We start from the raw sequence: 12,302 nt of genomic DNA on the forward strand, positions 1-12,302 counted from the left end.
TCAAACTGGCCAGGCCTAAATTTCTTTTCTGTGTTGAAGCCGTGAATCCCAGCTTGACCTGAGTCGAGGTCCCTAAACAATTAGGTGGAATTCCTCGAGGCACTGAGGGTGACGGTGTGGAACCGTGTCTCTGTCCATTCACTGCTGACAGGATCGGCCAAGCCACAGCGTCTGGCCTGGCACCCAGTCTTAAGTGGCTCTCAGAGCGACATTAAGGGCATGGCTCTGTGAAGACAGAGAAAAGCAAACAACATTTAGCACCTGTCGGGGACAACAGCAGGGTGTGGAAAGAGAAGGGAGTTAGGACGAGAGGCCAGAGAACATAAAGGTCCGTGTTCAACTGGACAGCGTCCCCACAGAAATCAGCGCTATTTTAAGAAGTTGATGAATTTTCTAGAATTAGAAAGGAATACCCCCAAATTTTATTTTGGAATGATTCATTTTTTTGAAAAATATCTCTAATGCCTTATATAGTCCAGGTTCAAATGCTTCTCATAACTCTCTATCAGCCACGTTTAAAGTCTGGAAACCCTGGATAATGGGGTTATAAGTTAGATTATTTCTCCTTTTCGTGGTTAAAAGAAGACTCTTTTTTTTTGGAATGAGAATGCATCAATTTTAGATAAAACTGTGAGAGCTCATTAAAGTTTATATCAAGGCATACAGAAAGTTATTTAGAGGTTTTAACCTTTTGCTCACCTCTTCATTATGTGCCCAAGTGAGGCTCAGAGGAATGAGTGACAAGAAGCTCATTCCAAGCCCTCCACTCATTCCTGTTTTTCGAGGCAGGGTTTCTCTGTGTAGCTTTGTGCCTTTCCTGGAACTCGCTTTGGAGATCAGGCTGGCCTCGAACTCACAGACATCCGCCTGGCTCTGCTTCCCGAGTGCTGGGATTACAGGCATGCGCCACCACTACCCGGCCTCCACCATACTTTTCAAAATGGCAGTGCTTTCTGTGGGGACTCTGTTGTGTTGAACCTTTATGTTCTCTGGCAGTCACATCCTAAGTTCCTCCTCCACCTTCCACACCATGTTCTTGTCCCTAACAGGCACTAAACATTGTGTCTCCATTTAAAAAATTAATACTTGAGGTTGTACTTATTTGTGGAAGGGTCATTCATCCATTCATTAATCAGTTCATTCATTCATTCATTCATTCATTCATTCATTAATCAGTTCTTGAACAAAGATTCAATGCCAGCACCACACTAGGGATGGAAAGGTGAATAAGATATAGCCCTAGGCTCAAGTTGACACCATCTCAGGAAGCCACCCCAATGCATAGGCAGTTTCAACAAAGATGACCCTTGCCATCATGAGGGCAGGCTTTGAATATGAGGAACACTAACATGGCTTTATGATGTGGAGGGGGGCACAGCTGTGGAGGGAGAGATCTGCACAGGAAATAGTGTCAAGTTAGAGAGAGGGGTGAGGAAAATGGGGGTGCTTTCCAGGCCAGGGAAGGCAGTTTCAACCCTTCTCAAAGAGAGGCTAAGAGCGACATTTTAGTGTTCTTTTTTTCTGGTAAAGAGATACCATTAAATAAGATTAGGAAAGCTCAATAGCTTTGTACATACTGAAACCAAATACAGTTGGTTTTCCTGTGTACTGTATTGCCAAATCATTTTTTTTCCTCTAGAGCCTTGGACCTTGTAGATGTTAATCTCTAAGATATTGAGTTATATCACAGAGGTGAATTAATACTTTTTATAATTTTTAATTTTTTGTATTAATTTGTTTTTATATGCACATGTATTTTGAGAACGAAAGCAAGCCTTCTTCATATTGCTCTCTACCTTGTTTCTTTTTTTTTTTTTTCTGAGACAGGGTCTCTCTCACTGAGTCTGGATTTAATTGGCTCAGTTAGACTGGCTGGTGGGGTGCTCCTTTTCCCTACACCTTTCTCTGCCTCTCCTGTGCTGGGGTGCCTTTTTCCATGGTGCTGGGGATCTGACCGTAGGTCGTTAGTCTTTCATGGGTAACGCTTTAACCCCTGAGCACCCTCACTCTCCAGCAGGCTCCCTCCACCTAAGTTTTGGTTTAAAAACATCATCAGCCAGTTGTCCTCAGTGTGACTTTGTGGTGGCAGCTTCTGACGGTCGCAGGAGACACTGACACAGAAAATTCCTGGATCCTCCAGCTCATAAAATCTTTCTGTCCTCTCTTCTTTCCTCTGTGGTCCCTGAGCCTCAGGTGAGGGGGTTGTTCTGTCAGTGTGACAGTTGGGACCGCACTATCTAAACCTGAGCTGAACGTGGTCAGCAACAGACTTGCTAATGTGGACGGGGAAAGCCCATAGGTCCTCAACCCAATAAAGAGTGACAGGCAACTAGGGAGTGCTGAGACCAGGAGAAACCGTCTTCCTTGGGGAAGAGGTCACCAGCTGGTTAACCAATAGCAAATGGTCAGCCCTAAAATCATGCCTACAAGTAACACGATATAGACTGAGCAGGCTGTATTTATGTATGGAGGACTATGTATGCATCTGCAAATCCGTATATGTGTGTAACCACAATGAAAGAAAAAAGAGACTGCAGATTTGAAGGAGGACAAGGAGGGTATATGGGGAGCTTGGAGGTGGGGGAAATTATGTAAGTATAATCTCAAAAAATAATTTTAAAATACACCATTTGGGAGCTGGAGAAACAGCTCTGTGTTTAAGAGCACTCACTGCCTTTGCAGAGGACTTGGGTTCCCAGCACCCACCTGGCAGCTCACTACCCATAACTTTGGCTCCAGGAGATAAATGCCCTCTGGCCTCTGCAGGCACCTGCACAGATGTGGTACAGAGGTGGGGGAGATGGGAGGGTGAGGCATGGCAGGGTGGGGTGGGGCGGGGAGGGGCAGAGCTGGATTTGATTCCTAGCCCATCACTTAAGACATTTTACTTTTCTGAACGTTAACATGGTCATCGGTAAAAATAAGACTACGGATGCCCACTGTTATGAATGCATGAGCGGGGACCCCCCAGCTGGCCAGGCCAGGGTATCCCATGCATGAAGGGAAACATGCTGGGCAGATGCAGTGGAGGGCGGGGATGGGGTGGGGTGGGGGGGCAGCACGTGGAGAGTCATCCACACCCAAGTGCGGCATCCATGTGAAGAGTTTATTATAATAGAGAGATGAAGAGAAAGATAGGAAAGAGGGAGACAAGGAAGAAAGAGAAGGGAGAGAGAGCGGTGTGCACACCTTATGGGAATGGGGAGAGAGAGGGGGGGTTCGTTTTTTCCTTAAAATGAGGCTTTTATGTCAGGATGCAGGCCAGCCCCAAGGGGCGGGATTTCCAGGGGGTGGATCAGAATATTAACACCCATAACCTAAGACTAGTGGAAGTCTTTTGTCCAGGAGACACAAGTGCAGCCCTTCACAACTGGCGTGTCTGTCCAGTTCTCCAGGCTCTGGCTTCCCTTCACCAGGCCACTTATCACTTCTCTGTTCCTTCATACCACACCTTTGCCTAGCCAGCTCCGTGTTAATTAAGACTCGGCTCAGGAAAAGAACCCAGCATAAAAGCATGCATTCCAAAGAGTCTGTTTTTACATGGCCCAAGAGCATGGGAAATTAATTTGTGATGTTAAAAATGAGAACCTGGAGGAGAGAGCCCTACTGATAAGAAGGGCACAGGGAATTTTCTAGTCATGTTTTATTTTATTTTATTTTATTTTATATTATTTTTTATTATTATTTTTTTTTGAGACAGGGTTTCTCTGTGTAGCTTTGTGCCTTTCCTGGACCTCGCTCTGTAGCCCTAGCTGGCCTCGAACTTGCAGAGATCCACCTGCCTCTGCCTCCCAAGTGTTGGGATTAAAGGTGTATGCCACCACCGCCCAGTTTATTATTATTTTTTAATGGGCATGGGTGTTTTGCTTTCATGGATGGCTATGTACCTCATGTGTGCAGTACCCATGGCAGCCAGAAGAGGGCATTGGGTCCTCCAGGACCAGAGCTGCAGATGGTTGTTAAAAGGACCAAAATTGGCACAAGACACCTGGAGACCAAGCTCTCAGGACAAAGGAGATGTATTTGCCCCGTGGGGACAAAGGATGAGGAAGAGGGGGAAGTGAACCAAAGAGAGGGGGAAGGGATGCCTCTGGATAGAGAGGAGACAAATGTGGCCTCATAGTCAAACTGCAGTTTATAAAGGTAAAAGGAGGAGGTGTCTAATTTTAACTGGGCATGTTAATTAGGGTAGCCAAAAGGGGGATTTTGATTGCTAGACTTCAATACTTTGATAGCTGGACCTTTGTTGTCAGCCTCAGGAGGAAGTGGCCAAATAAGTGAATAGACCTTAGTGGATAACTTTAGGAATGTAATCCAGAGGTTTTTAGAAAGTCTGAGGTGTAATCAGACATTTCTCTCTTGCCCACCTGGTTCCCAAATACCTGGAAGCCACCACCCAAATAATTGACTTGGAGGCTTAATATTACTTATAAATGCTCGGCCGATAGCTCAGGCTTGTTACTAGCTAACTCTTACCCCTTTTTTTGGTTTCTCAAGACAGGGTTTCTCTGTGTAGCTTTGGAGCCTGTCCTGGAACTCACTCTGCAGCCCAGACTGGCCTCAAACTCACAGAGATCTGTTTGCCTCTGCCTCCTGAGTACTGGGATTAAAGGCATGTGCCACCAATGCCCAGCTTTAACTCTTTCATTTTAAGTTAACCCATATTCCTTTATTTAAGGTCTCCCACAGTGGCTGTACCTTTGTTAGCATGGCACATTCGTCTCCTGCTCCCTCTGCGGCTGGCTGGTGACTCCTCTCTCTGCCCTTCTCCTTCCCATCATCCTTTGTTTGGTTGCCCCGCCTATACTTCCTTCCTGACTACTAGCCAATCAGAGTTTAATTAAACCAGTTCAAGGGACAAATCTTTGCAGTGTACAAGAGGATTGATTATTCCACAGCACTGAGGGAATGGGGAAGGGCAAGGCCTGCCAGGGCCATGTTTGCAGTGTGTAGGCCTGCTAGAGCCCTTTAGTTGTGAGCTGCCCTGTGTGCAGGGAACTGAACCTGCGTCCTTAGTATAGGAACCAGTGTTCTTAAAAGCTGGGCCATCGCTCCAGCTCCCTCATCTTGATTTTTGGGGTAGCTACACAGGTGCACATAGTTGTTAGCATATTTAACATCTGTTCATTTTGTTGCACAGGAGTAATGCCTTGAAAAAATAAGTCACAGGCGTCATTTCCTCCTGGAAAACACCTGCCTGGGCTGGATTCTAGCACTCTTGAGGGTCCCCACTTCTTCACATGTATCTGTGCCCTTGCACTTTGTACACTGTGTCACTGATGTCTCCTTTTTATGTCCTTTTGTGTCCTCCATTGGTCTGTGAGTTCCTGTAAGGGACCAAGGACCTGCTGTCTATGTGTCTGTGTGACTGCAAGAAGGCTGCCTGTCTGTGCCTGCCTATGCTCGTAAATCGGGGGCTGTTAGTGTCTGCTCCACACAGAGCTGTTGGGATGGTGAAAAGAACACAAGGGGCCCAGCACATAGTAGGTGGCCAAGAACAATTCCTCCTTTAATGGGAACAGAAAGTTGACTCTCATTTACAAAGTGAGCGTCGCCTCTTATTTCTGCAGTGAACCCACTCTTCACTTGAGCTCCCCCTCTCTCCTAGGCAGGATATCGGAAGAAACCCAAAACTAAACAGTCGGATAATTCTGCCTCATCCAGCAACTGATGCAGGCTCCTTGTGCAACACATAAACATGTTTTGTTCCCATCCGCACCCACGGAAATATTTTAGTAGTGTGTTGATTAGCTTAAAGCACGTTAAAGTGTGTATCTTTCTCAAGAGAACAAATGCCATGTGATCCCACTATATAAAACACTTAGAGTAATAACGCTGGTAGAAACAGAAATCAAGTGGTGGTTGCCATGGGAGGGAGATAGGGATGTTGTTTGATGGATGTGGATCTTCTGTTTGGGGTACAGAATAACTTCTGGAGATGGGTGTAGCATTGATCATAGTGCAACAAGGTAACTGTACTTAGTGCCACGGATGTGTATGCTTAAAAATGGTTAAAATACTAGACTTTATTGATTGATTGATATTTCAAGACATGGTTTCTCTGTGTAGTTTTGGTACCTGCCCTGGATCTCACTCTGTAGACCAGATTGGCCTCAAACTCACAGAGATCCACCTGCCTCTGCCTCCCGAGTGCTGGGATTAAAGGCGTGCGCCACCACCGCCCGGTTAAACTTCATTTTATAAATTTATGTGTATGGGTATTTTGCTTGCACATATGTTTGTGTACCATGTGCATGCCTGGTATGTGAGGAAGCCCAGGATAGGATGTCAGATCTCCTGGAACTGGAGTTACAGACAGCTGTTGGTGCTGGGAATTGAACTCGAGTCTTCTGGAAGAACATCTAATACTCTTAACCACTGAGCCTAAAGTGCTGAACTTTAGATTGTGTCTATTTCACTATAACTTTAAAAAAGTTCTAATATTTCCATGTCTGTGAGCCATTACACTGAGCCTAACCATCTGCGTGTCCCCGCCCGCAGCTCCTGGTCTGTAAAGGAAATGCTGCCTCCCTCCCGGGTCTCAGGTGCTCCTCCTCCGATAGATGCTCCGCTAGAGCAGTGTTGCTGTGAGCCAGGGAAACTACATTGAGCTCGTGGTTGGCCCAGGCGGTGTGCCAGGCAGAGGAAGTACAAAGAAACACAGTTACAAATGTCTGGTGAGAGACGCAGACCAATCGACACATCCTATCCACATAGAGTGGGCGGGGCCGTGGTGGGGTCGTGGCTGGAGTCCTGCCCCAGGGCAAAAGGCTTCCAGGAGTAAGTGGGAAGATGGGGGACACTCAAAGAGTTAACCTGCGGAGTAGGAGCAGAAGCCAGACTTTCCCCACTTCCCTAATGCTCCATTTGCTGGCTCTCTTCCTTCAGCCAGAGTGCATCCTTTCCTCTTTTATGATGGAAGGCGCCCAGTCCTTGAAGTGCCAGCTCGGCTACTGCCTCCCTTCTGGAAGCAGTGTTTCAGCCCTGCCAAAATCCATCTCCCCTCCTCCTGAGTTCCCACAGCCACCCCTTATAGCTCCATTTAGCACATATTTCATTCTGTCAGGTAATCCAGCCTTTTGTAGTTCTCACCCCCCTGTTGGATATATTTTGGGAATTTATATTTCTAAGTAAGACATACTGACTAGAACCAGCCAGAGCATAAAAGAATCACTTGTCAGGGTGGATCCCTTCCCTGCCTCTCTGCTCCACTTTCCTCTTCTCTGCCTGCTGCTTCCTAAGCCGCACAGCAGCATCTTTTACTCTGCTCTTGGGGCTTCGGCAGAACCACCGGGAAAATCACCTGAGGAAAAGCTTATCTGAATTCATCATTTCAGAGGTTTCCATGCGTGGTCTTTTGGTTCGGTGGTGGTGGTGGTGGTGGTGGTGGGCCTCTGGAGAGGTGACATCAGCTTGGGAGTTTGATGGTGCAAAGATGGTGGCCATGAGCAACAAGAGAGAGAGGCTGTGGTCCAAATATTTCCTACTAGGCTCCGCCTATTTCAGGTTCTACCACAGGCTGGAGGCCAAGACTTTACTTCATGAGATCTAAACTCTAATATAGAGACAGATGATATGCTGTGACTCAGAGGTCTGGCTCACCTCTCCTTTTAGAGCCCAAGGAGTCCTCTATCCTTCTTATGGTCCTACCCACTCCTTGGCCAGTGATGCCAAGGGTCGCATGCACATCAGCACTCAGTCCTTACAGAGCCCAGGTTGGGCTACCTTCCATGCTCCCTTACCCCCTTGGGTTACTTCCTGTTGAGTAGTTATGACCAAATCCCTGACCCAGACAACCTAAAGGTTTGTTTTGGCATATGGGTGCAGATTTCAGTCCACAGCCGGTAGAGCTGGGCTAACGGTGCAGTGGGAGTTGTGTGCAGAGAAGGCTGTGACCTCATCGCAGACAGGAAGTGGAGTGAGGATGAAACCAGAGGGTGAGATGTAACCTCCAAGGGTGTGACCTCCTTCCTCCAGCTGGGTCCTACCTGCTTTGAGTTTCCAGACCGCCCCCCTCTCCAGTATAGCACCACTGGCCGAGGGAACAAGGGCTTAATATGCATCAATATGTGGGAGACATTTCATGCTAAACTGCAATAGCTCTTCTGTGGCTTTCTTCCTGTTCCTCTTTCGTGGATGCTGCTGCTTGCACTGTCCCTGATTCTGGGGTTCCCTGGGGTCTCTGCTCCAGCATCTTTTTACTTTGCACATCCTTACTGGATGACATCAGCAAAGCCGGTGACTTCCTTGCTGGCTGCATTCATAATCGTTACTGCTCAGATCTGACGCCTGTCTGGGGGTCACCTCCAGGAACTGACCCGGAGGGCATCTGTCTCTCGTCCATCCCCGGCACCCTCATTCTCCTGGGCCTCCTGCATTTCCTGCTTTACTGGGCGGCACCACGAACCACCCATTAGATCTGGGAGTCGCTTTAATTCCTCAATCCTCACCCTTTAGATCCAATCTGTCACTAACCCCTTTCGCTAAAGCCTCCTAAACACTCTCCAATCGGCCTTCTGCCACGGCTCTAATCCGGGCCCCTGCATCATTTCGTACTGGCGGCACTGGCCTTGCGCCACATTGTGCGTTCCCATAGTGCAGCCCTGTGATCCCTCTAAATAAAAGATCCGGTTATGGCAGCCTCCTGTTTGTACTCCCTCGGTGGCTCCTACTTGCTCTTGGAAAGAAAGTCACATGCACTTTGATATATGATCTAAAAAATACTCCCCTGCCAATCTCTGTAATTTTATATTAGACCTTCATGAACCATTTATAGTTTCTAAATGTACCCTGCTCTCAAAGAGATCTAAACTGTAATATGGGGACTCTTACTCATTTTGTCTCCTTTAAAAAATAATAATAGCCTGCAACCCCAGCCTGGGAGCCAGCTGGAGACAGGCAGAGCCTGGAAGCTCACTGGGCAGCCGGCCTAGCCAAACTCCCGAGCTTCAGGTTTAGTGAGAAATCCTGGAAAGATAGGTCAGTGGTTTAGAGAACCTGCTGCTCTTTCAGAGGACTCGGGTTCATTTGCCAGCACCCACATCAGGCTTCTCACAACTGTCTGTAACTCCAGCTCTAGGGGACCTGATATCCTCTTCTTTCAGGCCCGTGCACACGCGCGCACACACACACACACACACACACACACACACACACACACTCACATGAACACATGTTTATATACCCACATGCTAGTTAGTTTTATGTCAACTTAACCCAAGCTATAGTCATCTGAGAGGAGGGAACTGCAATTAAAAACAAACAGCTGCCCCCATAAGATCAGGCTGCAGGGAAGCCTGTAGGGCATTTTCTCAACTAGTGATCAATGAGGGAGGGCCCATCCTGGGGCCAGTGGTCCTGGGTTCTATGACAAGGCAGGCTGATAGAGCTATGGAGAGCAAACCAGGGAGCAGCACCCCTCCATGGCCTCTGCATCAGCTCCTGCCTCCAGGATCCTGCTCTGTCTGAGTTCCTGTCTTGGCTTCCCTCATGGACTGTGACATATAAGCCACATAAACCTTTTTCCTCCCCAAGTTGCTTTTGATGTTTTATCTTAGCAAGAGTAACCCTAGCTGGGACAACCCACATGAACATGTTCATGCACCACATAACACAATACACTGTGCGTGTGCGTGTGTGTGTGTGTACATATGTATGGATGGATGGATATAATAAAGTTTCACTGTTTACAAGTGAAGGTTTTACAGAGGACCACAGAGGCCTGAAGGTGCTGAAGCTGTGATTGAACTCATCCTAAAGTCGGTCATTTTGGAAATCTGTGTTCCCTATGGAAATCTCTTGTGTCTTGGGTGAGGCTAGAAACAGCCAAGCTGTCTGCACAGTGGACAGGGTCTAGACTAACTTACCCATCGTTCATTGGTCTTGGCCCAGGTGTCTGAAGTGAGGCATGCTGTAAGGTTGGAAAAGGACATGTGGGTACCACGTGGGAACATGTTTGGGATTCAGTTGGTGAAAAGGGAGATGGAGAGCATGTGCTGGAACAACCATCCTGGTTTGGCATCCCATGACGGCCCATATTCCGTGGCACTGTCTGGCAGACTGGTTGCTTCCTGGTACCTGCACAAATCAGTAATTGTGGAGGATTCTTGGTCTCTATGGTGATGTTGCCCTAAGGTTCAGACGTTCAAGTACAACCTTCTGTCCCGGACTCTCTGTTAGGAATGTTTGGTTGCAAATAACTGAAAAATCCAAGAACGGTGTCTGAAACAAGCAGAGATGTGTTTGTCTAACACGATACTGAATCTAGAGGTAGGCTAGTTCAGGTCCTCATGAAAGCCACTCAACACCCTGGCTCCCATTGCCGTGGTGATACCAGGCAGCTTAAGGCCCAGTCATCAGGTCTGTGTTGAAGGGCGTGGGGAGGGTTTTCCTTATCAACTGTATTTTCTTTTATCAAGGAATAACAAAGCAGAGTTTGATTTGGGTTTTCCTTTTCACCAGAACCATCGTACATGGCCATCTGTGACTTCCAGAGAGCCAAGAGGAGCGGACTGAACAAGGCATATTAGTGTCCTGAATAAAATTGGGATGATGTTGATGAGAAAAGAAGGAACGAAGGTGAGTGAGCGTACCCCACGGGCCCTCGGTGTTCCCGCTGAGTACTTGTCCTGCTGCGACAACCCACTTAATATGACTCCTTTCACTCTTGACATCCAAGTGTATTCTACTGCTCTGCAAAGTGCGTCCCGCCACATGCCGCTTTCATTAGATGACCTTGCCTTTGAGTGGAGGGGCATGATGTTGGTGGGATTGTATTCTGAAAAGCCACCCTCCTCTGCTAGTTTTTCCACTCTTGAGCAATTTCATATGTAATGTGTTTGCGGATCATGTTAACCTTCTGCGAATGACAACCACCAGCCCAGGTGGCCATGTTTGACGTGTGTCGGAAAGACTGGCTGGCTGTGCATATGGAGATGTTATTCCTGTCTTTAGTGTTTATATTGATGGTTCTTCACAATAGTTCCGTTTTATGATACAAATTGATTGGAGTTAAACGCAAGCAGCCCATGTAAAATTAATTTGTGTTCCTCTTCAGTTCCCAACACTAATTGGTTGAAGGCCAGTGCACTGCACTCTGTCATGGTCCTTGGGTGGTACTACTTGATGTTTTGATTTTGCTCTCCATTGCAACTGTAGGAACTGTGTGACAGTCCTGTAATGCCCTCTGGGCCTCATTCCTGTTTTATAGTCCAGTTACCCTGAAAGAAAATAACTGTGTTTCCTGGTCCTAACTCCTCAAGGGATTGTGGTGGCCATGATTTTGGTCTGACCCTGTCCCTTTCCTACCTGTCTGTGACTAGGCAGGAAGTCCACACTTCACTGTTCTGTCTGTAAACACCAAGGCTGTTCAGAAGCAATGCTGGAAAGGGGGCACTGAGTCAGGCAGTCCCCCCAGGATTGACCAGGCCTCCTTAGCAAACATATGTCCAGCTGCTTCTACCCACCTCTCCCTGGGTGGCACATGTGTGTTCACAGTTCATCTATTTGGTGATTGGTTCTAAGCTCCAATGTCTCTTCTCCATGTGGTCATTGAATTGAATACTCTATGTTATTTCCTTATCTAGAGATGACAGTGATACATTGTAGATTGTTCTGAAGACCAAGATTTCACACATGCTATACATGTTACACAAATATGTATGAATGTGTCAGAACTAGGATGTACGCTGTGCTCTGCATGGTGTACTATAAACGTGGAACCCTGCCTGGAACATCATGTTTGTGAAATGTCCCTTGTTACAAATCTACAGTTGACTTTTCTGCAATTCTAAAATCCAAAAGCTCTTGAAAACCCAGGTTTCTTCTTCACTTTGGTAGAAATTCTGACATGATCTAAATTAAAGGGCTTGCAGGGCCTGACCTGACCTGGAGGGATGTGAGATGGTTTCAAGGCCTTGTTTAGCTCCTAGGTGCAAATATTCACACATTTTTGCTCAAGAAATGGCAATATGGCAGGTTATAGGGTGTTATACTAGCTCCCTGCCCCCAGCAATATTACATCATACTGCCATTTTCAAATGAAGAATTCTGCAATCTGACGCATCTGAGCCCAAAGTTTCTGATGAGGGTCTGAAGCCTGGTGTGTGTGTGTGTGTGTGTGTGTGTGTGTGTGTGTGTGTGTCCCTCCTCACTCACAGCACTGTCCCTGGATGCCTTACCTGGATAAATGCATCATAGTCTCTTCCTTGGTGGCACTCTCTGAGCACTGAGGGGGTAGTGTAGCATGAGTCCCCTGTGGCAGACCTAGGTCAGGGGCCTCCTGGGCCCTGGGGAATGCTCAG

General features: G+C 47.1%; 1 protein-coding gene across 2 annotated transcripts in view; it reads left to right on the top strand.

Moving 5' to 3' along the window:
- Tmcc3 (transmembrane and coiled-coil domain family 3) overlaps positions 1-12,302 on the top strand; it is a 267,591-nt gene that overhangs the window by 103,394 nt on the left and 151,895 nt on the right. For both annotated transcript variants that reach the window (XM_036169714.1, XM_036169715.1), the window contains exon 2: positions 10,462-10,578. In XM_036169714.1, the coding sequence (XP_036025607.1) occupies positions 10,549-10,578 (30 nt within the window). In that variant the 5' untranslated portion in view covers positions 10,462-10,548. The remainder of the gene's footprint in view (positions 1-10,461; positions 10,579-12,302) is intronic.

This window comes from Onychomys torridus, chromosome 20, assembly GCF_903995425.1.
Source record: "Onychomys torridus chromosome 20, mOncTor1.1, whole genome shotgun sequence".
In the NCBI taxonomy this organism is placed as follows: domain Eukaryota; kingdom Metazoa; phylum Chordata; class Mammalia; order Rodentia; family Cricetidae; genus Onychomys; species Onychomys torridus.